We start from the raw sequence: 26,716 nt of genomic DNA on the forward strand, positions 1-26,716 counted from the left end.
CAGTATTATTTATATTATTATGAGTTATGTGTTTTATTATTCAAAAGAAATGTAGGTTTACTTTTCATCGGGGCATTAAAAGTAGTAGCCTATTTTAGGAGCTAGTTGATGTTAAAAAGAAAACCGATTTTCCTTCAAACTGATGTAAATTACACAGTCAAGTAACTTGCTTTCATATAATAGTTTCATTTTAATAAAATGCAGCTGCATTTAAATGCAGGTGTGTAAAATGTGTGCAAGATTTGCGCAGCACATGTGATTATCGTAAATCTGAATCAGAAACCTCTGATCAGTTGAACCTGCCCAGCAAGTTTGAAACCCTCATAAGACACTGTGCATATGAAAGAGCAAGAGATTCACTCCTTTATCTCAACCCCCACAAGCCATACATAACTACCCCCATAAAACCCAACCCCCTCCATCTGAACTGAATTCGGTCTGTTTTTTGGAAGGCTTTAAGACCAAGCGGAATCCTCCGCTTTTCTCGTAATAACAAAAACATTTTGTTATTACGAGAAAAGATGTCGCTGTAATGAGAAAAGATGTCGTTAAAATTATTATCTTGTTATTACGACATAAGGGGAAAAATAATTGTGTGTGGCAGCAATGCATCACTGTACATTACGGACTTGACAAAAAGAGTTTTTGTGAGACAACATATTTTGAAGACTGATTTACAATGCACAATCCAGTAGTAACAATATCTGCAGAATGGAGAAGGGTTGACCAATATCAAAAAATATTATACGCCTATCAATTTTATTTCAATTGTCATTTTCCTGTTTCAGAGGAAAAATCAATGTTAAGGATGTGTCATCTCTACATTACAGACTGTTCTGAAAGCAGAATTTATGCAAACACACATAAAATATATATAAAAAACCTTTAACAAAGTTTTCTAGAAATAATTTAATAGGACTGCCCACCAATTGTTTTTAGTTACTAGTAGTCATTCATTTAAGTCATTATTCAACATCGCACGTTTATATTAAATTAAAAGTCTAATCCATAATGAGCCTTATGGCCCTATAATACACCCGGCGCAATGCGATGCAAGGCGCATTGTGCAAGTGTGTTTGCTAGTTTCAGTCCGGCACCATCCGGATTTTCCGATCCAGTGCCACGCCGTTTAATTATTGCGCTCATTTTTGCACCCATGGGCGTGCTGGTCTAAAAAAAAAGAGTTGTGTTCAGGCACCTTACTGGTGAAATGCTATTTTAATGAGCAGAAAATAGACTGGGCCATAGACCAACTCAAACCTGGTCTGAAGTCTGGCACAATGTTTTTTCTTTGTTATTTAAAGTGTGTGTTAGTATAGACTGGTCCACAACGTGTGTACACGCTGCTTATTAAACACAGGGATGCACAGCAGCACACAAACATGCCAGATATTAAAAATTAAAGGATTGCAATGCAATATATATATATATATATATATAAATGACTACATTTCATAATTGATAGTCATCGCATGTATCAGAATTAGACTATTTATCGCACACTAGCAGCTCCGTTTCATCTTGGAGACGTGTTCTCTCTTTGCGCTTGCCAAATTCCGCCATGTAAATAGCAAATCCATCATGGCACGAGTGCAACTGGCTCTTAAAGGGAATGGAAGATGAGACTCTGATTGGTTTATTGCATGTTTTGCCCAAAAAACACCCATTACTCATTAAGAGAATAGGGAAAACCGGTTTAGACCATGCGCCCGGGTGCGCCAACTGTTTTTCAGTCATTAAAATAGCATAAGTGGATTTGGACACACTCTGAGTGCACCTGCACCATGTGCTTTACACGTTGCATTTAGATCGTTAAAATAGGGCCCTTAATGTTTTCTGTGCCTAAGCCCACACATTAAGTTAAACCACAAAGCACAGGCAGGAGTAGCCTAATAATTGTGAAAGTCATTTTAATTATTTACTAATAAACTGATGTTTAAGTAAACAAATGTTTCTTGTCAGCTGCAATTCATGGTTTGACTCTCTCCACATGAACGCGCCTTTAGAGAAAAATGCAACCTTCACAGATTACACAATGAGGTAGTATTTGCTTTTATTTTGAATTGGTTCATTCAAAAGTAGACTTTTCAGGCTTTCTTCTGATATAGTTTTCATGAATGCGAGACACCCAATTTTAAAGGGTTAGTTCACCCCAAAATCTAAATTATGTCATTAATAACTCACTCTCATGTCGTTCCAAACCTGTGAGACCTCCGATTATCTTTGGAACACAGTTTAAGATATTTCTGTTTAGTCTGAGAGCAGTTTGCGTCTCCAATAACCATTAATCCACAAATGACTTAAGCTGTTAACTTTTTTAATGTGGCTGACACTCCTTTGTTAAGGTAGTTAAAACAAACCAATATCCCGGAGTAATTAATTTACTCAAACAGTATACTGACTGAACTGGTGTGAAGAGAGAACTGAAGATGAACGCCAAGCCAGACAACGAACAAAAGATTCACTCGTTCACGAGTCAAGAGCTGTTTCTGTCGGACTCATCCGATTCGAGAACCGAATAGCTGATGATAACTGCGCATGTGTGATTCAATGTGAAGCAGACTGACACACAGAGCGTCTGAACTGAACTGATTCTTTTGGTAATTGATTCTGAACTGATTATGTGCTAATGTTATGAGCGCGGGTAAACCGAAGGCTTGAATCAAGGGCAATCATCGCCAATGATGCCATTACGTAGAGCGCAAAAGAACCGTTGAACTGTTTTCTTCAACCGGTTTATTTAATTGAACTGTCCGAAAGAACAACTGGTGATCTGAAAACCTATGCAACCGGTTCTTGACTTGTGAACGAGTCAATCATTTGTTCGTTATCTGGCTCTTGAGTGTACTGTTTGAGTAAATGAATTAATCCAGGATATTGGTTTGTTTTAAAAAGATTAAAAAGAATTAAAAAGATTTGTTCGCAAACCGGATATCATACACTGCAGTGAACGCGCTCACAGCGGACCTGGAAGAGAAGACAACGCTGAATAAAGTAGTAGTTTTTGCTATTTTTGGACCAAAATGTGTTTTTGATGCTTCAAAAAATTCTAACTGACCCTCTAAAGTCACATGGACTACTTTGATGATGTTTTTATTACCTTTCTGGACATGGACAGTATACCATATACACAGTTTCAATGGAGGGACTGAGAGCTCTCAGACTAAATCTAAAATATCTTAAACTGTGTTCCGAAGATGATCGGAGGTCTCAAGGGTTTGGAACGACATGAGGGAGTTATTAATGACATAATTTTGATTTTTGGGTGCACTAACACTTTAAGGTATTTCATTATCAGAAATTCAAGTGATCTCGAGGGCGCCTCTGTGTAATGCATGGTATAATCTATGCCATGAAAAATTAAGGCAGTTTTGAAGGCAAAAGGGGGTCCAACCCGGTACTAGCAAGGTGTACCTAATAAAGTGGCCAGATTGAGTGTATATGCACTGAGGAAATTAGCTCAAAAGTGGCGCGTTTGCATATAGACATAGTTTATAGCTGTTAATGCACAATTACCATGTTAGATCAACTGATTTGATTGCTATTAAAACTGAAAACATAAATCTAGGCTAAAATTAATGCAAAACTCTGACTTATTATTCACTGAAGTTCTACAGTCGGCAACGCTAAACCCAGAAGCACATATGCTTGCTTGCAGGCAACCTGCCAAAATAAAGGCTTGCTGATTTTAAGTTTAAAAATTAAAATAAGTTTAAATAATAATTAAGGATAAAATAATGATGATGATGATAATAATAATAATAATAATAATAATAATAATAATAATAATAATAATAATAATTCAATTTGTTTTGCATTTTATAAAGTTTACTATAAAATTTTTTTTCTATTTTATGCTCCCTTTTTATTTTAAAATAAAATAGTATTATCACACTTTATTTAGTTTATTTTATTAAAAAGTAAAAGTGCAATAATATTATCACTTTTATTAATTATTTTTTTATAGTTATAATTGATGTGCCACACCATGTGCTGTGTGAGGATCAAACCAAATCTCCAGGTTCAAAAAATGAATAAATGTGGCTTGAACATCTATTAACAAAACATTATTTTAGCCCTTCCAGTGAATATGCAGCCTGAAAAACATTAAAATAAATAATACAATTAAATAAGAAAGTAGCCTAATACACAGTCTACAACCGGACATGGGAGGCACAGCTCCGAGACTTATATCTGAAAAAGACTCAAACGTTATCATTATTATATTCAATTTGCTTAAATTAGATTATCAGATAACCAAAAATAGCAACAAATAGACAACTCATATAGACAATTTGTTTGTCAAAGTAGAATCAAATCAGCACGTTGAGTTCCATATCAAATTAGGGCTAAGCTAACAGATAGAGGCTGTTACTAAAATTACATCAAATCGAAGCCTCTAAATACATTTGCAATATGTGCAAATATATATGTGACCCTGGACCACAAAACCAGTCTTAAGTCACTGTGGTATGTTTTCAGCAATAGCCAAAAAAAACATTGTATGGTCAAAATTATCGATTTTTATTTTATGCCAAAAATCATTAGTATATTAAATAAAGATCATGTTCTATGAAGATATTTTGTAAATTTCCTACTGTAAACACGTAAATTGCATAATGTCAATGCATTTTGACCTCAAAGTACGCTGGTACGATTTGCCACTCTAAACTACGCAAAAAATCCATTGATGCCTCTGTCTAAACAAAGTATTCAAAACAAGCAACAGAAAAAGTTACAACCAATTAGAGCATTTTTTTTTTGCATTTAAATAATTTCTGCATTTTATATCTTCTAGTAGCCTATACTGTAGTTTATAGTTTCAGTTCAAAATGGCTCGCGTTTGCCCCGTCATATTTAATAATAGAAAGGCTGCACTGTTGCAGAGATGCACTGTTTAATGTGTTTGAGAGGTGCTATTTTCCTCAATGCATAACTTACATTTCACATGTATATTCTCCACCTGTAAATGTAAAAAAAAGTCATAGAAATATTTCCATTTTGCTGTCAGAAGTGCATTTGACCTCCACAGACTTGATTTAGGAGTGCCACCATGCACATAAGTGCCAAACAGACAGAGCTCAATGAAATAGAAGTGCAGTAACTCTGGCTAAAATATGTTTTGCTGAAATATTTGTAGTTGTACAATAAATGTTACATATGTAGAATTTTAAACCTCCAAGTAAGTGTATTTGTAAGATAGCACTAACTGTAAAGTGTAATGGGGTAATCAAAATAGTCTTTTTACTTAATTAGTCTGTGCTTTTTATTATTTAAATTTTTAGTACTAAAACATATTTTAGATTTTTACATTATCAATAGATAACAATTATCATGCTCAAAAACAGGAAGCCCTTCTTCTGAATTAAAGACCAATCACTAAACTGTAAAGTTAATGCATCACTGCAGCTGCTGTTAAAGTCCCGGTTGCTATATAAACTTGGCGGCTCAGGTTTTGAGAGATGCTCTTAGGCCTGTGCATGTGCACTGGCTGATCTAGCCTGAAAATAAGCTTTTTATTACGAGCAAAAGTAACAACGTTTTTGACAGTTGTTGTAAGATTTTTTTTTTTTGGTAAATACGATTAAATTTCAAATAGGTTAGAAATAGATTTTTAAGATTTTGATGTTTTCATGTTTTGAAGATAGGAGTTGCACTTGCATGCCCGAGAGGCATTTCAAAGATGGCTGCCGAGTGACATGACTTTGCATTAACCACTCTGCTCAAATTTTAAACTGCAGCGCAAGCTTACATGAGCAAAAGAGTTTACTCACTAAAGTCTCAGTCATGCGAGCACTAAACAGGTCTGAGAGATCCAGTGTGAAGTGCTTGAATTCAGTAAAAAACACAAATGACTCATTGATTTAAACTAGTTTAATGCCAGATGAAACAGCGCTGACAAACAAGAGAAACACTGCGTAATGATACAGTCAGAAGGCTTTCAGTCCACAAATTACCATCATTTACCATGGATTTAGCAGTACCATGGTATTGTGCCAGGGTATTCATATCGAATGTTATAAATGTAGATGTATATTAAATGTATGAAAAGAGTAAGGAATACAATTATTGTTTTTTGTAATTAAACCTTATCGGTTGGGCATTTATTCTAAATGTATTAAGACTACTGTTTTTCATACAAATATCTAGAAACCATATAGTTATATTTTTACCATGGTATTGAGGTACTCTGTGTGTTTTTTTTTTTTTTCTATATTATGTTTTTATTAGTTTTATAACAACAAACAAATAAACAACATGAGTCATGAGAACATTGTGGAGTCTGGTTTTAGAATAATGCAGTCTATGTACTATTTTGAACTGAATTAAAGTCTTGCATTGATGGTACAGCTATGTATTCTCTTCAAGATACATTTTAGACCAGATGTTATCAGATAATCTGATACCAGCATCCTTTTCCTAGGCTACCCTAAGATAGTCAGAAGATGTTATGACCTGTGTAGAGAACAGGGAGACGAATTGTGAAACCATATGCCGAGAGTCTGGGGCTTGTCGCACTAGATTATAGAAACAATGCTCTCCCTGGTGAATCATATAATCAGAATACGTCTGTTGAACATAATGCCAAATCTGCAAGTAACGAAAAAAAAGAAAGTGAATAAGATGATATTTACTCAGAAGATTATCAAAGGATGAAAAGTGACAATCTGTGTACAAGTCGATGGTCTAGATTTCTAAAGAAAGATTTTGTAAGATAAATTGGTAAATTCTGAAACAAATATAAAAATATTGGAAGGGCCACCATTTTTATAGCATTAACACGGCCAGTTAGAGACAGAATCAAGTAAAGAATAAACAGCATTTTTAAAGAATAATAGCAATCATCTGGAAAAGTCTAGTCTCTACAGACTCTATTGTAATGCCACTAATTGAAGAATGATGCCGAATGTTTATAGCCAAAAGGCTCTAGAGCCAGATTAAATAAAGACTAAGGCAACACCATTGCCTTATCCCACGATAAAGAGGAACATAGTCCGATTTATCTAGATTGGAAAGTATTGCGGATTTTGTCTTTGCATAAAGCATCTTAATCAAGTCTGCTTTATTGTCAATTCTTCCACATACGTACACAAATACATACAGAGATTCGTAATTGCGTTACTCTCAGAACTCTCATAGTTCAGTGGTGCCTGGGGCAGAAGAGGGGAAGGGGGCAAATTCGGGAGTGAGTTCAGCTTCCTGACAGCCTGGTGGATAAAGCTGTCCTTCAGTCTGCTGGTCTTTGCGGCAGAGGGCTTTGCGAGTGAGACGTGTTCCGTAAATGTGCTGGAGGTAGGGGAGAGAGACCGATCTTCTCCGCTGCTCTCACTATGCGTTGCAGAGTCTTTTGGCAGGACGCATTGCAGGCGCCATACCACACAGTGATGCAGCTCGACAGGATGCTCTCGATGGTGCCTCTGTAGAAGGTGTACATGATGGGGGGTGGGGCTGCTCACTCTCTCCACAGTTGATGGTCAGAGGAGCGTGCTGAGTGTGTGCTCTCCTGAAGTCAACAACAATCTCCTTCATTTTCTCCACATTCAGAGAGAGAGATGTTGTCACTGCACCACCCGGCCAGGCAGCTCACCTTGCTCCTGTAGATGGTCTTCTCTTTGTTGCTAATGAGACCCACCACAGTCGTGTCATCTGCAAACTTAATAAAAAGGTTGGAGTTGTGTGATGATGTGCAGTCATGGGTCAGCAGAGTGAAGAGGAGGGGGCTCAGCACACATCCTTGGGGGGCCCCAGTGTTCAGTGTGAGGGTGCTGGATGTGTTGCTGCCGACCCGTACTGCCTGAGGTCTTCCAGTCAGAAAGTCCAACAGCCATTTGCACAGCGAAGTGTTGAGCCCCAGCTGGATCAGTTTGTAAATAAGCTGTTGAGGGATGATTGTGTTGAATGCTGAACTGGAGTCAATGAACAGCATTATGACGTATGAGTCCTTTTTGTGGAGGGTAGTGGAGATGGCATCATCGGTCGAGGGGTTGGATTGATATGCAAACTGGAAGGGGTCCAGGGAGGGGGGGAGGGCAGACTTGATGTGGTGCATGACTAGCCGTTCAAAGCACTTAATGAGGATGGGAGTAAGTGCAACAGGATGGTAATCATTGAAGCAGGATGGAGATGGCTTCTTCGGAACTGGAATGATGGTTGTAGTTTTGAAGCATGTGGGAACAACAGCCTGACTCAGTGAGATGTTGAAAATGTCTGTGAAGACATCAGTGAGTTCTGCCGCACAGTCTTTCAGTACACGCCCAGGGATGTTGTCAGGGCCCGGAGCTTTGCGTGCATTGATCCAGCTGAAGGATCTCCTCACGCTGTCTGGGGTCAGCGTCATCACCTGGTCGCCGGGAGAAGTGGAGTCTTCTGTGCAGTGGTGCTGTGTTTTTTTTTGCTCAAAGCGAGCGAAGGTGTTCAGCTCATTTAGCTGAGAGATGTTATTGTCACAGATCTGTGGTGGGGGCTTGTAGTCCGTAATGGTCTGTATCCCCTGCCACAGGTTCCTAGTGTATCTGCTGTCACTGAATTGATGGGCTATCCTCCTGGAGTGCTGTCTCTTAGCCGCTCTGATGCCGCGGGACAGGTTGGCCCTGGCTGTTCTCAGGCCCACCTCATCTCCAGCTCTGAAGGCAGCGTTCCATGTCTTCAGAAGTCTGTAGACCTCCCGTCATCCATGGCTTCTGGTTGGCCCGGACAGTGATGGTTTTTGTGACCGTTACATCATCAATACACTTGTTGATGTAGTCAGTGACCGTCTCCGGGTACTCCTGGAGGTCAGTGGTGTTATTGCATGTGGCAGCCTGCTTAAACATGTCCCAGTCAGTTGTGTTGAAGCAGTCTTGAAGAACCTCTGATGATCCTTCTGGCCACACTTGAATCTGTTTTTGAACTGGTTTGGCGGCTTTAATGAGCGGTCTGTATGCAGGCATGAGCATGACAGTGATGTGGTCTGAGGCTCTGAGGTGGGGGAGGGGAGCTTTGTAATCTCTTCTCTGTGTGGTGTAATCAAAGTCCAAAATGTTATTACTTTGTGTTGGAAAGTTAATGTGTTAGTGTATTTTTGGAAACACACTCTTTAAGTCAGCATGGTTGAAATCCCCAGCTATGATGAGAAAAGCATCGGGGTGTGCTGTCTGCTGCTCACTGATGTGCTGGTAAAGTTCATTTAGTGCGTCTTTCCTGTTGCTGATGATGTTGAACGGGGTAATGTACACCGGAATGAGCAGTATAGCAGTATATTCCCTCGGCAGATAGAACGGCCGGCACTTAATAATCATAAACTCCACCAGGGGTGAGCAGTGTTTGCTGATCACAACAGTATCGCGGCACCACTCGTCATTGATGTAAACACAAAGCCTTCCGCCGCGGTTTTTTCCTCCCGCAACGAGAGCTCTGTCTGCTCGATAGCAATCAGCTAGTCACAACAGTCTCTTACAGTCCTCTGAGTTGAGCGTAGTAATCGAATGTAGTCCAGTTTATTGTCCGACGAGCGAAAGTTAGCCAGTACGATGGTGGGGATAGATGGCTTGTATGGGTTAGCCTAGCCTGGATACCTCCGCGCTAACCCCTCTTCTGTTTCCCCTCACACCGCTTGTGGCGCCTCCCCTGGGGCGAGATGCAGTAGTGGGGGTCGGTGATGGTGAAGGCCTCTGTAGCAGACGAGATCCCGCAGCTGTTCCGCATGCACAGTTTAACTGTAAAAATGCGGTTCTGCCGACATCGAGCAGAAACTCGCTACTGTATGCGTGCTTACAGACAGGTAGACGCGATGACGACGTACAAAAACACTGCGACTCACAAGACATAAAACACGAAAACACCGTTCTGTCAGGACAGAGAGAAGCCGCTGGGTGTTGACGCGCCGCCATCTTGGTATATCAAAAATGTTAATGTATGTACAAAAACTTTAACAAAACTCAAACTTACCGAGTACTAAATATAAATACCTTTGCGGCATCAAGTGATATAATGGCGGCACTAGGACTCTGTGTGATTTTACTGTGGTTATCGTGATCTAAATGTATGCTTATTTGCAAGTCTAATAGATTGAAGTTTCTAAATTGTTCTCTTTGGAGAAAAATCTGCTTTTAAACTTTAAAAAATAAAACTTGACACATTGTGATAATCATTGATATCGACTGATATAAAAAGATTAATAAGATATTTTATTTTTTACCAAATTGCTCGCCACTAATCCATACTCTTAAGGAATATACAGAGGAATATTCCTTTTTTGAACAAAGTGTTGAAATATCTAAAGGAAGTGGCTGTGATATAACCTCCTGCTTTCACCTAAGGGTCTTTTAGTCTATTTGTCTAGAGCACTATTCGGACGGGACTAGTTTTCTAAACTACGTTTGAGTTTCGATTCTTACCACCTGACGTCTGTGATTTTCATGTACCAATTCGGACGGGACTAGTATCTCCGTGTTTATTACAGAGGTGGGAGGGTCTGATTTGTGCATCTGGGCGTCACAGAGATCACGCGCTCTGTATGCGTGCATTGCATTCATTCAGAATGATTGCCTTAGTATTATTACACAATAAATACTAAATGGCTAGTATAGCAAAACCATGTTAATGTGTGGTTCCTTTAGTTTAACTTGTTTTTTTTATTTTATTTTTTTTTATTAAATGTAATTAAAACATTATGTAACGGAGTACATAGATGAACGTGAGTAATCTTACCTGATGCTGATATTACAATAGCCGGTATTAACAGTTTACGCGATCTTGCTCTTGATTTTATTGTTTGTATTATTTTTTTATTATTATTTATTTGCCGCAAAGCAAATATATCAAACATCTGCGTGGTAAGAGCATCTACGGTAATTCACGTTGGCCAAAACACACAAGGAAACGCGTTGTGAAATAAAATATCACCGCCAATCACAAACATTCGCATTCGGACGGGATTCGTTTTCTCAGAGGATCACTGAGTTTGCTGAAAAATGGTAGGTAATTTGCTCTGGAATTATCACAGAGGTTGTGTGAGAAAAACACAGACGTGGCAGATTCGGACGGGATTAAAATCACCAAGTACGTCTGTGAAACGCAGATTTCTCTAACGACCCCCTGTAAAACTAGTCCCGTCCGAATAGGGCTTAGGACTGCTTATTTTATTCCTTTTACATATGCGTTTTTTCTCCCTACACATGCGCTGCAGGTGCATGATGTGACGATGTGTGAATCCTTGTAGTTCTGCTATTTTCACTGCTATTTGCGCATGTACTGACTTTTAATTAAATTTAAATCTAACGTTCTTATTTTGTGGGTTATCAGATAATGATCAGTTAATGAGCGTGACGGTTGTAGGTCAGGAAAATTAACCAACATGAACATCCCTAACTTTTGCCGGCAGTGCGTATCTGTCCCTACACCACTGTTGAGAAGGTAACTTTAAGACAATGTTTTTATTTTCTTCTTTTCAATTGTGAATATGTACTTTAGAGCCCTGCACTTCAGCACGTGAGGGGATATTTTAATTATTGAGTCAATTGTACACAAAGATGAAGTTGGCGATCCTGACCTTTAGAGAGAAATTCTATTTACAGATTACAAATTGATTGAGTTTTTGTTACTTTGTTTTAAAGTAATAATTTAAAGCTTTCATTAGATATATTTCTATTGAGTTTCTGGTCATTTTTGTGAAGCAGCCTTGCTCAAGACAGAGACTTGCATCCCAACAGAAAGTGCATCCTTTTTGTTTTCTCTATATTACAAAAGCACAACATTTAGTTGATATTGTTAGTGCACACAATTAAAAGAACACACTTTACAGTTCCGAGTGATGTATTCCTCTTATGAGCAAAAATGGCATATTGTGTTGTTTCTGCTGTAAGAAAAAGTGCAAGTGATTGTGAAATGCATTTATCTAGGTTAAATGTTTAAACTAGTATTGTGATATTGAACTATTTTATATTTATATATTTTATTTTAGGCAAGTCGTGATGATTTTAGGAGGCTAAATTGATCAAACAGGCTATGATCAACTCTGTGTCTTCTGCTGGTCACTTGGTCATTACTTAGAAAAAAAAAAAAAACACATTTAACAAAAAAAAAAAAAAAAAAATGTGCAAAACAGTTTTCTAAATTGACCTAAACAAAAATTAAATTAAATTAAATTAAAAATCTAAACAAACTATAATCACTTTTCAGTTTACAAAACTGAACCATTTTAATAGTTGAAACAGTACTGTAGGCTTTTTTGGGAGAAGAGGAGAAAAATTCGAGAATTCTGATAAGCTGTCAAAAAAGGGCTGGGCTAGGCCCTATATTTCAGCCCTGTGCAGGATAATAATCCACTTCATCAACACTGATGTTCTCTGTTGTTTTCATCTGTTAGCATGCTCTTGATACACTGTAAACCCTGATAAGTTCACAGAACTCAAAAAATATTTTGTAACAGATTACACAAAAACATTTAAGTGATGTTTTTAAATGTTTTAAGTTTACATAAACTTAAAAAATTTAATTCCAGTTGCCTTAAATTATCTCAGAGTTATCTTAAATAATTATATTTCTGAACTTATAATTAGGGAGTAATTCACTCATAATTTTATCTATTTTTCCACTCCTATAATGTGGGAAATACACTCAAAATTAGGCTTTTGCTGTCCATCCTCAGTCTAACCACAGGCTCTACTCTTCACCACAACGGTAACACTACAAATCCAACATAACATAAACCTTTGTAAAATCTAATATAACACAACATTTATGTATTAACTTATGTCCCTCTATGTTAATCTTGTGTAAAAACACACAAAATAACACTTAATTTCTAAATTTATTTTCCTTGTTTTCTGATGCAAAGCATGCTGGGAACTAGAAAACACAATCATTTTAAGTTCACCTCACTACAACAAATTTTTGAGTTAACAGAACTTATTTAAATTAAGTCCAATGAACTTTCGTTATTATTTGAGTGCAATTAACTAATTTCATTTGATTAATTTCACTGTTCGGTTTTACAGATGTATTTTACCTTTCCTCTTTCTTTTCTTTTTTCTAAAAAACGCGTGACACATTACTGCTGGTATAGTCACAGCAGCATGATGGATAACTTATCGCCTGTAATCTCCTACAATTACTATGTAGTTTGAATCAATGATTGAGGGCGCCTCATGGAAAAAAATTAATAAAAATTTAGCAAGACTGAATAGAAATCACAATGTGACTGTTGAGAAACTTATGATGTCTGTTTTTTTCAGTTCATTCATCCTGCTGTGTTTTATTTCTCTCTCTTTTTTTATTTAATTGTGCCTGTTGTTTTAACTTCATGTATTTCCCATGTATAGGGAAAATTAATAAAAACCTAGTTTTCAATTGTTGGCTGCATAATTTATTAAGACTTTCTTTATCATTTTTTATTAATCAGCAAATAAAAGGAACAATCCTTTGTCGCATTTGTTCTTGCAGTAAAATGTTACTGAATCGATTTTATCAGGATAAATTGAACTTATTGAAGGCTCATTTACAGTGGTGTAAAAAAAGTGTTGGTTTAGTCCCAAACCCTGGTTTAGTTTTTTTTTGCATGTTTGTCACAATTTAATATTTCAGATCATCCAACTAATTTAAATATTAGTAAAAGATAACACAAGTAAACACAACATTCAGTTTTTAAATGAAGGTTTTTGTTATTAAGGGAAAACAAAATCCCAAACTACATGGCCCTGTATGAAGAAGTGTTTGCTCCCCTTTTAAAACTGTGGTTTATCACACCCGAGTTCAGTTTCTCTAGCCACACCCAGGCCTGATTACTGCCGCACCTGTTTGCAGTCAATAAATCTCTTAAATAGCTAGACATCACAAATCAAAAGCTAGACATCATGCAGAGATCCAAAGAAATTCTGAAAAAAATTAGCAGCAAAGTAATTGAGATCTGCCAGTCTGGAAAACGTTATAAAGCCATTTCTAAAGCTTTGGGACTCCAGCGCACCACAGTGAGAGCCATTATTCACAAATGGCAAAAACATGGAACATTGGAGAACCTTCCCAGGAGTGGCCGGCCGACCAAAATTACCCCAAAAGCACAGCAACGACTCATCCAAGAGGTCACAAAAGACCCCACAACAACATCCAAAGAACTGCAGGGATCACTTGTTTCAGTTAAGGTCAGTGTTCATGACCCTACCATAAGAAAGAGACTGGGCAAGAATGGTGTGCATGGCAGAGATCCAAAACAAAAAAAGCTGAGCTGAGCAAAAAAAAAAAAAATCTAACAAAAAAAAAAAGGTTTTGCCAGAAAACCTATTGATGATCCCCAAGACTTTTGGGAAAATACTCTGTGGACTGACGTGACAAAAGTTAAACTTTTTGGAATGTGTGTGTCCCATTACATCTGGCATAAAAAGAACAGCATAATAACAGTAAAATATGGTGGTGGTAGTGTGATGGTCTGGGGCTGTTCTGTTGCTTCAGGGCCTGAAAGACTTGCTGTGATAAATGGAACCATGAATTCTGCTGTTTACCAAAAAATCCTGAAGGAGAATGTCCAGCCATCTGTTTGTGACCTCAAGCTGAAGCGAACTTGTGTTCTGCAGCAGGACAATGATCCAAAACACACCAGCAAGTCCACCTCTGAATGTCTGAATAAAAATACAATTAAGACTTTGGAGTGGCCTAGTCAAAGTCCTAACCAGAATCCTATTGAGATTTTGTTGCATGACCTTAAAAAGGCGGTTCATGCTCAAATCCTCCAATGTGGCTAAATTACAATTCTGCATAGATGAGTGGAGCAAAACTCCCCCACACACTGTAACAGACTCATTTTAAGTTGGCAAACGCTTGTTTGCAGTTGTTGCTGTTGAGAGTGGTTATTAGGTTTAGGGGGCAAACACAGGACCATGTAGTTTTGGATTTAGTTTTTACTTAATAATAAAAACCTTCATTTAAAAACTGCATGTTGTGTTCACTTGTGTTATCTTTTAATTATATTTAATTTTGTTGTCTGAAAAATTCAAGTGTGCCAAGCATAAAAAAAAAAAAAAAAGAAATCAGGAAGGGGGCCTGCGTTTTTTCACACCACTGTAAATAGGCCATAAAAATCATATAAAGCTTGACTGCTGTTATTGAAAATACTTGCCAATGGTGCAAAATAGACAACCAGTGAAGAGCAACACTGTTGTGTGAAGTTTTGACTGAACCTGTTCTGTACTTCCACAGGGAAAATTAGAGGAGAGGAAGCCATTTATGGTACTTTTTGATGAAGTTGCCATGAACTACATCCTTTCTGCTGCACAGTGAGTAAACCTCTTGCTCTGAATCAGGTTTCCCAAGTCTTAGAGGGGCACTGTCTTCTAGGTTTTAGCTCAATCCAAGATCAAACGCACTTGAAATTATTTTGTAAGTCTGAAGTCCTTGGCTGCGCCCAAAGGCTGAAAAAAAAAAAGAAGCTTACTTTGCATGTGACATTAGGAAAGCAATAAAGCATGTCCAAATCCAATGATTGTGTGACATCCTGTGATGTACCTTAATCTGATTGCTTTTTGAAGGCAGCATAGATGTATCTTTTACTGGCTTTAATGTCCCACTTTCCTGTGCATTCCATTCTGTGACAGTTGAGAATTAATAAAATAATGAATAAAGTGTGTATTGGGGTATTCAGTTGTGTGTAAATATGTTTTTGATTAACTTTTTTTTCCAGTTTGATGTTTTTCTAGTAAGAAATTACTTTTGTGATAGATAAATATTTAACTTGGTTATAATCAAACTACTCTCCATTTTGTTGTAGATTGTTAAACTATTAGAAGCCTATCCTAAATCAGTTTTGGGAGCCTGTGCTGCCTGACAAGTGATTACCTGATAGGGCAGCAAGGCAACAAGTTAGAGCAGCTTTCAGGTGAAGCCTTTATTAGCTTTTTTCAAGTGTGTTTTATTAGGATTGGCACTAAACCGTTTCTATCCAGAGACAGATTTGAGGAACCCTGTTCTAAATGACTGTATACTATTTGTATGACTACACACTGCTCTTTGAACTTTAATTTAGGTCAGCTGGTGGTGCAGCTCTCTGTAACCAGTGAGTTAACATTTTCTTTTGAAACTGCAAAGCTTAGTTTAGAATAACTGAATTTACTTATGTTAATTATAACTACAACTGTCCATCTTAAAATTCAGATCATCAGGAGGCATTGTGGAAAGAAGATACACTTTTTTGAAGAGGCTGTGTCAGGTTCTCTGTGCCCTGGGTAGCCAAATCTGCTCTTTAGTGGTGAGGTTAACGCATACGCATCACTGTTTTGAAGCAATGTGTTTTGTTTTTTTCCCTCTCTCTCTCATGATAAATACAAAATATTTTATATATTTCTTTAGGGTTCCGATATTGAAGTACAAGTTCCTGTAAACCTGGATAAATACATGGAAGCTCTTTTTGCCTTCACTACTCATCCTAGCCAGGTTGAGTGGCATTAGAGTTACACAGTGAAACTGATTTTCCAATATTTTTTTTCTAAATTTGGTCTACAATGCATTCCATGTTTATTCATTATTTATATATTATTTGAAACAGTTTCTGAAGTCGTCCACGCAAATGACCTGGGGAAACCTATTCCGACATGAAATTTTATCGAAGGATCCTGTAGTTGGCCAGATGGCGATAAAATATTTACGAGCAGCAAGGATAAATCTGGTTAAAGTAAGTGTTATTTATACCAGGCAGAGCAGCCTTGAATAATGCTTCATATCATACTTAATTGCTATGTTTGCCGTTTACAGACTGGATTTCCCTCCAAGAATGATTGTCCAGGTTGTGAATTCTCTAGAGTGGACTTTGATAGTGATGAAGATTTCAACTGCTCCTTTAATTGTGAGATACAATTAGTTAGTAACTAATTTGCTAAATTTAATGTTATTACATCATTGTGCTTAAAAATATTTTTTTAGTTATATATTTATTTTATTTGTTGACTGACAAATACAAACATCTTTTTACAAACATCAATTTCTTGTTAATAATTTTGTACAATATTTTGTTCAGTTGTAATTTTGGCAATCAGATGCATATATCTAGGGGCCCTAGGATTTCTGTGATGAGGAAAAACGTATAGATGGAATTTCAGAATCCAGACATAAAAACTAAATTTACTGTATAACTTGCAATGTCATGGAATTTGTCAAAATTAATTAATCAAAAGTAGGGTATTACACTTGAATCAAATCGTGATATGGACTAGTTAGTATCTGTGAATATTAACCCACAAAATTACTATTTAAATATGAATCCTGCATGTTCTGCTTGTCTCTGTGAATGAATGACAGGCGGTTTTGTTTACTACACACATACTGAAGTGTGCACGTGGTTTCAGTGTCATTTTACTAAATGAGGACATAAATATATAACAACATCTCCAGAACTACTCTGAGAGTCACTTCACGTCCATTTTACCATTCATTTGAGGAAAAACTAGCATCATATTATAAACACACAGAAATGTAAAGGTATTCACGGCAACCCGTCAAAATAGAAATCAGGTTTAACTTGAAGTTAGACATTGTGCCAGAAATATTTTGCAGTAGAATGTACATATTACTACTACTAAACTTATTAAAACTTACTTTTTATGGAATAATCACACAAAATTCCAAAAGTTTATTTTCAGTAATTAAAAGATGAATGAAATTAATGTTTTATGCTTTAAATTGATAACCAGAAAAATGTAAATACACAACACAGAATTTCTGAGGAAAATTTTTCAAAAGGCTATTTTAAGAATTAATTTTGATAAATTAATTTGTTTTTATGCATTCAAATAATTATACATGCATAAAAATAAAACATGGTGGGAAAGTATAAAACATCACTTTTTTTGTTAAGTTTAATAAATTGATGTGACATTTCATGATTTAATTAATTAGACATAATATAATCAACCAAGCTGATTTGATAAGTAACATGAAGTTACTTATTAAAATCCTTTAATTTCAATGGTTATTCAAACAATGAACTAATTATAAAAATGAGCAAATAACTAATTATTTAAAATAAATAAAACTGCATTTACAATGGTTTGATTAAACCCTGAACAATTTTTTCCCCCTTTCCTTTTCATAAACAGCTTTCAAAGCTCAGCAGGGGGAAGCAGTTCGTCTGGCATGTAAAATTGTCCCATTTGAGGCCTTCCAAATTGCAAAGGAATGGGTGCAGTATCAGATTTGCACACCTATAGGTACTGGAAATACAACATGTGAGTACTGATAGTGGACTTTCTCATGCTAGGTAATCTTTCATCTGCCAAAAGTTTGTGAAGTTGGCAGTTTTTATCATTCTATATTGATCTCATTCTATGCTGTACTATCTCATTTGTTTGCATCTTTCTCATTCTATGGTATTGTGAAGAATACACTTCAGTGTATTGAAAACATTGATTTTTAATTGCAAAGATTACCTCAAAAAATGCCAGATATCAAACTTTGACCAAAAACCAGATGGGTTATTTTACCCCCCAAAAATGCTAGAATTTGTAAAAATCATAACTTTCTTTGGAATTTAATGAAATTTGGTGACTTTTGCAGCCCTTGCTATGTGACAATAAAAAACAAATTGTGGACTTTGTTTGAAAAAGCCAAACAGTCATAAAGAAAATAGTCACACTTATGTTGTTTTTGGTCAAAAATGAACAGCATAGGAATATATATATATATTTTTTTATATATTTTTATTGAATTTTGGTGTTTAAATTATCTGCTAGAGATGTAATTATCAAAATCTCACGATAAGATAATATGAATAATATACAATATGAAGTCCATAGTATATTATTGCAATTTTTATTATTTTAAACAATTTATTTACATTAAGTTAAATTATTCTATCTAATTCACTTTGAGAGGTTAAAAATTAAGAGCTCCATCCATTGTTCTTATCTCAGAAAACATACGTCAGAAAAAAAGTCAGCCAAGATGACCAAGATGTTGGTGCGTCCACACGCAGCAGCTTCTCTCTGTCCTGACAGAACGGTGTTTTCGTGTTTTTTGTCTTGTGAGTCGCAGTGTTTTTGTACGTCGTCATCGCGTCTACCTGTCTGTAAGCATGCATACAGTTGCAAGTTTCTGCTCGATGTCGGCAGAACCGCATTTTTACAGTTAAACTCGGACAGCGGAACAGCGGAACAGCTGCGGGATCTCAGTCTGCTACAGAGGCCTACACCATCACCAACCCCCACTACTGGATCTCTGATGGCTATCGAGCAGACAGAGCTCTCGACGGGCTTTGTGTTTTCATCAATGACTCACAGTCTGATGCTGTTGTGATCTGCAAACACTGCTCACCCTTGGTGGAGTTTATGATTATTAAGTGCCGGCTGTTCTATCTGCCGAGGGAATATACTGCTATACTACTCATTTCAGTTTACATTCCCCCAATCAACAGCAACAGGAAACAACACACTTAATGAACTGTACCAGCACATCAGTGAGCAGCAGACAGCTCACCCCTGATGCTTTTCTCATCGTAGCTGGGGATTTCAACCATGCTGACTTAAAGAGTGTTTCTAAAAATACACCAACACATTAACTTTCCAACACGAGGTAATAACAATTTTGACTTTTACACCACACAGAGAGGAGATTACAAAGCCCTCCCCCTCCCCCACCTCGGAGCCTCAGATCACATCACTGTCATGCTAATGCCTGCATACAGACCACTCAGTAAAGTTGCCAAACCATTTCACAAAAAGATTAAAGTGTAGCCAGAAGGATCACCAGAGGTTCTTAAAGACTGCTTCAACACAACTGACTGGGACATGTTTAAGCAGGCTGCCACATGCAATAACACCACTGACCTCCATGAGTACTTAGAGACTGTCACTGCCTACAACAACAAGTGTATTGATGTAACGGTCCCAAAAACCATCACTGTCCAGGCCAATCAGAAGCCGTGGATGACAGGGGAGGTCTATAGACTCCTGAAGATGCGGAACGCTGCCTTCAGAGCTGGAGATGAGGTGGGCCCGAGAACAGCCAGGGCCAACCTGTCCCGCGGCATCAGAGAGGCTAAGAGACCGCACTCCAGGAGGATAGCCCATAAATTCAGCAACAGCAGAGACACTAGGAATCTGTGGCAGGGGATACAGACCATTACGGACTACAAGCCCCCACCACAGACCTGTGACAGCAACATCTCTCTGCTGAACGAGCTGAACACCATCTTCGCTCGCTTTGAGCAACAAAACAGCAACACTGCACAGAAGACTCCACCTCCTCTCGGCAACCAGGTGATGACGCTGACCCCAGACAGCGTGAGGAGATCCTTCAGCAGGATCAATGCACGCAAAGCTCTGGGTTCTGACAACATCCCTGGGCAAGTACTGAGAGACTCACTGATGTCTTCACAGATATTCTCACTGAGTCAGGCTGTTGTTCCCACATGTTTCAAAACTACCACCATCATTCCAGTTCTGAAGAAGCCATCTCCATCCTGCTTCAATGACTACCGTCCTGTTGCACTTACTCCCATCCTCCTGAAGTGCTTTGAACGGCTAGTCATGCACCACATCAAGTCTCCCCCCCCCCCCGGATCCCTTTCAGTTTGCATATCGGTCCAACCGGTCGACCGATGATGCCATCGCCACTGCCATCCACTCAGCACTCACACATCTGGACAAAAAGCACTCATGTCAGAATGCTGTTCATAGATTTCAGTTCAGCATTCAACACAATCATCCCTCAACAGCTCATGTGCATCTGACTGTTGGACTTTCTGCCACTTTGTGCAGCATTGGTCTGCTCACTACCTCATTCAGCATGGAACTGACGTCATTCCACTACCTCATCAGTTAGTTAAATAAAATAACTGCTCTTGAGCCCTTTGTCACTTTAATCAGACTAAATAAGCTTTTTTTTCACTAAAAATCTTTTATCTGCACTGTTGTTCACTTCATTGATTTGATCTGTCATGTGCATTGCGCTGCTTTATTTAACTTTATTTTAAATTTTATTATGTCTTTTTTACATTCCCTTATTGTATTATTGTATCTACATTTTATATTTGATCTAGATTTTTAGGCTCTACTGTTAATGTTATCTGTATGCACCGGAGGTCTGAGAGTAACGCAATTTCGATTCTCTGTATGTATGTACTGTACATGTGGTAGAATTGACAATAAAGCAGACTTGACTTGATAACCGTTCTGCTAGTGGTTGTATGGGCTGCCATACACTCAAGAGCAGAACAAGAACAAGAAAAGTTTTAAGTAGAAATAAATGGTCCATAATTACAATTAAAAACAGTACAATTCATAATTACAATATAATAATAGTTAAAATACAATTTATATTGCAAAATATAGTTTCCTTGTACTAGTAAACTATGCTGACCTTTACCTATTCAGAAGCCATAAGATTTGCCATTAAAATGCAGAATGTTATCCAACACTTGTCCTACACAATTTCACTGTGTGGTTGCATTTATAATTTGGAAATTTAGGTTTAACTCCTTGTGGAAAAAGATTTAAGCTTGACTCCCATTGTTTGTAAATAATATGTCTATTCATACATGCTGCAGTAATTCAGGCAAAAGGAGTCCCAACTAAGTATTGAGTACTGTACATGCTCATACTTTTCATTTTCATACTTTTTAGTTAGGCCAATATTTCTAAAAATCCTTTCTTTGTATTGGTCTTAAGTTATATTCTAATTTTCTGATATACTGAATTTGCAATTTTCCTTAGTTGTCAGTTATAATCATCAAAATTAAAAGAAATAAACATTTGAAATATATCAGTCAGGGGGAAATTAAAGAATATAATAAAGTTTCAATGTTTGAATGGATTTAGTGAAATCTAATTTTTTATGATATTCTAAATATGTGACCAGCACCTGTATGTGTATATGTAAAATGGCATAGTTTTTTAAATAACTGAAAGTACACCCTTAACATCAGTCTATAAGCATTATAATATTATAAATAAGTATTATAAATGATAGAACTTTAGTAATTAGAATTAAAACTTGATAATCATGTTTAAATGCATATTAGTCATTTAAAATGAACAATTTAACTGGACTGGTGGTTGTGCTTTTTTGGTCATTCAGTATTTCTTTAAAAGAAATTGGGGAAAAAATAACAAAAATACTAATAAGATAATAATGATATGAATATGACTAATAAGAACATAAAAAAATGCACTAAGGATTAATGAGCTACTGGATTTATGAATATTAATCAGGTTGTGTGGATTCACTCAAACTGGCTGAAATCAATACAGGGATAATAAAAGGTGAACAAGCCAATGAGTGTATTGTCACACACCTAGTGCTGATAAGTGGTGATATGAAGCTCTTAATTTACCAAGTGTATGATAACAGCTTTCATTCTTCAAGTCATTCATATTCATGAAAAAAATCTGTTAGAATAAGAAGAGCGTTAACCATAATATCCTTTCAAATGTTAAATTAGCCATAGTCATTGCATGCTTTTGTGATTCACTTTATTTGTGACATTTAGATTTATTTGTTTATTAGAATTTAAAAGATGATAACTAAATAGTTTGATATGTAAAGATCTCTAATTTTAGTCCTTGAAAATAAAAAAGTGGTGTTTAAAGTCCTGAAATTTTATTTTGCAGTTTCTATATAAACCCTGACTCACACATGCATGTATACATTTCAGAAATTGTTCATATATTAAATATATTAATATATAACAGAAATTATATGAAAATATAGACATGTAAATACATTTAAATATTTTCAAAATATATATACCGTATGTGTGTATTTATATATACATAATAAATATACACTGTAGACACATACACATTATGTAAGCAAAACTTTTATTTTGGATGCAGTAAATCACGATTAATTGTTTGACAGCACTAATTTAAATATATTTTTAAAAAGTACACTTTTTGCCCAGAAGACCTATCATTTCATATCGTCATGTGACCATGATAATATTGAGACTATTTGCTATCGCAACATGCAAGCACTACAGAAGCAAGAAAGGTGGCAAGCATCAGACCAACTGCCAAAATTAGTTACTTAAAGGCATTTTAATATGATTTTAGTCAAAATGGCCAAAAGAAATCATAAATATACTGGTATAATATAATTTCTGATTTATTGCTTTCGACCAGTAGGCATTGCTGTTAACAAATTGATGTAATGTGTTCAGTGTGAGGTGGTGATGATATGCTCTAAGTTTGGCATCTATGTCAAAGCTTTGTAGACCATCAGATGCAGTTTGTCATCACTGCATCAAATTAATTAAATCGCTGATATGAAATCATAACTTTTTGTTTCGTAAGTTGTGTAACAATACACCAGTGTGTTTTAAAGTATGTCTGACTCCCAACATGACTTGGGGTATAATGGAAATCGTTCGAGTGTTATGGTTAATGTTTAATGATTTAAGCTTGACTCCCATTGTTTGTAAATAATATGTCCATTCATTCATGCTACAGTAATTCAGGCAAAAGTTTCTGTTCTGCTCTGTCTCTGTCAGCGGTTCAGTGGGATGCCATGACTTTCTTCACAGAAAGTGTGTTTGGACAGCTCTTCAAAATTCTTGAAAAGGAGGTAAGACAACCAGGTTCTCTCATGTTACAGCGGTGAGGGATTTAAAGAGGTATCTTGTCACTGAGATGTGTTTTTTTTCCTCCTCCCATTGCTGTAGAAAATTCCCATAGATGAGGGTATGGAGCTGCTGCAGATGGTTGTACACTATGAGACGAGAGATCCTCTCATTCTGTCCTGTGTTCTTACCATTATATCCACTCTCTTTCCCTTCGTTATACACCAACCACACTTTCTGCCTCAAGTACTTTTTAAGGTGAGAAATATCTATCATATGAAGATGTGAATAAATGTGTAGTCACATTTACTGTTGCTCAGTGAAATTTTACAGGCAAAATGTTGTCACTCCAATCGGAGTCCACTCAATTGGGAGTTTTGTATGTGAGAACAATTTATTATTTTAATTTTATTTATTTTTATTATTTTCAATACCTGCTGACCAATTGAAAGCAGCTTGATTATAAAGTGAAGTGCTTAATACATCACTAAACTATTGACAATGGGTTTTGCTAATGTGTCTACACCTAAGTGCATCTAAAACAATGTCTAACCACTGATTTAGGGTGTCAAATAAATTTTACACTGATAATTTTTTTACTGTTGCAGCTATAAATTGCTTCTCTAATGTTCTAGATCTTCTAGTATTAGTATTATGCTCTTATGTGTTCAAATCTGGATTCTCTCCCCTTCTCCCCATAATTTTCTGTTCTTCCTCTGCTATTGTATTTATAAAAAGAACCCTGAAACTTGATGCATTTGCATTTTTTTTTAATTATTAGCTGCCTGTATGTTATTACTTAGTGCATAATAGATGTGCTGAAATCCTATCATCATCAAATATCTTTTTTCACTTACATTTAGATATTTCCTTCCATCACATTTGAATTGGTTGAAGAATGCAAGGTAAGGTGTCCATACTTATAAATGCATGTGATTCTCTAATCAAACAGTCTTGTTGATGTTCTGTGCATGTGTTCAGGCACATCGATCACGAGCTGTTAAGAATCTCAGAAGACATGCCTGTTCTTCCATCATTAGAATATGTCGAGATTATTCAGATTTTATGCTGGTATGTTGAAGCATACATCTATAATACAGTTCTTTACAATGCATAGCATGATGTTTCATTTTAATTATGTTCCTAAAGAAACCAGTTATATTATCATTCTCTTCTAGGATGCTAATGATAATAGTTTTTTTCTTGCATTGTAGCCGTGTTTTGACATGATGTATGAGCACGTGAAAAGGTTGTTCTCCAATGAGCTGCTGCTGACACAAATGGAGAAGTGTGCTCTTATGGAAGCCCTGATATTAATCAGCAATCAGTTTAAAGACTATAACAAGCAAAAAGCCTTTCTGAAAGAAATCATGGCACCTGTTACTGCACAGTGGCTGTCAGAGGAGATGAAGAGGTATGAATGGATATTGTTGCCCAGATATTTTTTAACAGATATTTAACATGACAATGATATGAAGTCACTGATGTTTAGTTTGTGCATGCATCTGAGGCTGTCTGATGCATTAAACTTCTTTTTATTGTATGTTGTGTAGTGTGTTATTGGACCCTGTTAACTTCTTGGCATATGTTGGTGCTGATCAGGTGATCAGTGATGCTGACACAGAGGATCAGATGGGTATCAACAGGTCAAGGGTAGCGGTCACCACTTCTCAAATGAATGCATGCAGTCTGTGTTTGCATAGCTGTTGGATTTTGTTATAAATTTAATCAGTTTTGCTTTTGTCTTTAATGGCAGGTTAGTTTTTGTGTGAACACCATACTTGGGGTTGTAAAGCGTGCTCGTTGGCCTGCTAATCCTGTGGAGGCAAAAGCAGGAGGCTTTGTGGTAAGCACAACCTCTGATGGGGCTCCTATCTACAGAAACCCTTGTGCAGAGCACCTGCAGGCCTTGCTGCCTAACCTTTTTGCTCTCATCAGGTAAATTAGGTCATATCATATATATGCTGTGCTGTTCTATGTACTTTTTCCTCCACTATTGTGACAATGTTTGGAATAGTTTGATGTTTTTCATCCTTTCAGGACCCAAAATAGCTTGTTCTTGCCAGAGAACACCAACCGGCTTAGCAAGACCTTTACAAGGGTCTATGATATTATGGATATGGAGAAGAATTTTGCTTTAGGTTGGTTTCTCATTTGTCCTTTCTGTTTATGAACACCATCAAGTGTCATGTATTTTTATAGTGCTTTAAACAATATAGATTGTCGAAGCAGCTTCACAAAATTAAATAGGAAAATAAGGGTGATATTGCAGATTTCATCAATTATGGAACCGATTCAATTTCACCTTTTAAGCAGCTATGTGAAAGGCAGGAGTGTCATTATCTAGCTCAATTAAGTTCATAATTTTTCATCTGATAGTGTCAGTGCAGTTAAATCAACATTGCCTTTAAAACCCCAGACTCTTGGTATCTTAAAGAAATAACTCTTGATGTTTCCTACAGGAATTCCTCAACCACTTCTAGATGCCTGTGACTCTTCAGCATACAGAAACATTGCTGAACGCATGCAAGGCTTCTTCTCCTCACTCTATGATAACTGGTTGGAGCAATCAAGTTTAATAATTGATTTTTCTTTTCTTTTTTTGATTAATAGAAAAATTCCTGATACTAATTACTCTTTTCTTTTGTATATTTTTTTTTTTAAGTTTCCACGTGCTAGGGAATGCAGGTCCCTGCATGCAGCAAGACTTTTATGCAATAGAAGGCTTGGCAGAGCAGATTGTTGGTTCTGCATTTACCCATCTAGACAGTGTTCCAGACCACAGGCTCCGCCCCTTAGTTCATATCCTTTATATAATGTTTTTTTTTTTTTTTTCTTTTAACTATTAGTTAAACATATTTAGAAGTCAATACCATTTGTTATAATATGGGTTCCTGATCCTAATATCTTTATTATTACTTCAAAATGAGCTAATGATTAGTGATGGCATGAACATAATTGGATGGCACAGGATTAGTTTGAAAATATTTACAGTGATACTTTCAATCAAATGTGGAGAATACTTATTGCAGCTACCACACATAACTTAATTTCAGTATTTTTTGTGTGATTCTCACGTAACTCTCCTTTAAATTCATCCTACTGGCTTATAAGCCTTCATCCAAAAATGAAATTTGTCATTATTTACTCACCCTTACATTTTTCCAAACCTAATGCAGATATACAAATACTATGGAAGCC

General features: G+C 36.5%; 1 protein-coding gene across 2 annotated transcripts in view; it reads left to right on the forward strand.

The window, feature by feature from the left end:
* Positions 1-26,716, forward strand: part of LOC127970069 (exportin-5) — a 173,632-nt gene that overhangs the window by 39,282 nt on the left and 107,634 nt on the right. For both annotated transcript variants that reach the window (XM_052572303.1, XM_052572304.1), the window contains exons 8-24: positions 15,169-15,245; positions 15,992-16,021; positions 16,120-16,213; positions 16,315-16,398; positions 16,511-16,636; positions 16,717-16,807; positions 18,057-18,185; positions 23,447-23,520; positions 23,618-23,773; positions 24,379-24,420; positions 24,497-24,586; positions 24,730-24,929; positions 25,069-25,168; positions 25,272-25,453; positions 25,556-25,656; positions 25,978-26,074; positions 26,181-26,316. In XM_052572303.1, the coding sequence (XP_052428263.1) occupies positions 15,169-15,245; positions 15,992-16,021; positions 16,120-16,213; positions 16,315-16,398; positions 16,511-16,636; positions 16,717-16,807; positions 18,057-18,185; positions 23,447-23,520; positions 23,618-23,773; positions 24,379-24,420; positions 24,497-24,586; positions 24,730-24,929; positions 25,069-25,168; positions 25,272-25,453; positions 25,556-25,656; positions 25,978-26,074; positions 26,181-26,316 (1,809 nt within the window). The remainder of the gene's footprint in view (positions 1-15,168; positions 15,246-15,991; positions 16,022-16,119; positions 16,214-16,314; positions 16,399-16,510; positions 16,637-16,716; positions 16,808-18,056; positions 18,186-23,446; positions 23,521-23,617; positions 23,774-24,378; positions 24,421-24,496; positions 24,587-24,729; positions 24,930-25,068; positions 25,169-25,271; positions 25,454-25,555; positions 25,657-25,977; positions 26,075-26,180; positions 26,317-26,716) is intronic.

Source organism: Carassius gibelio, chromosome B13 (assembly GCF_023724105.1).
Source record: "Carassius gibelio isolate Cgi1373 ecotype wild population from Czech Republic chromosome B13, carGib1.2-hapl.c, whole genome shotgun sequence".
Lineage (NCBI taxonomy): Eukaryota > Metazoa > Chordata > Actinopteri > Cypriniformes > Cyprinidae > Carassius > Carassius gibelio.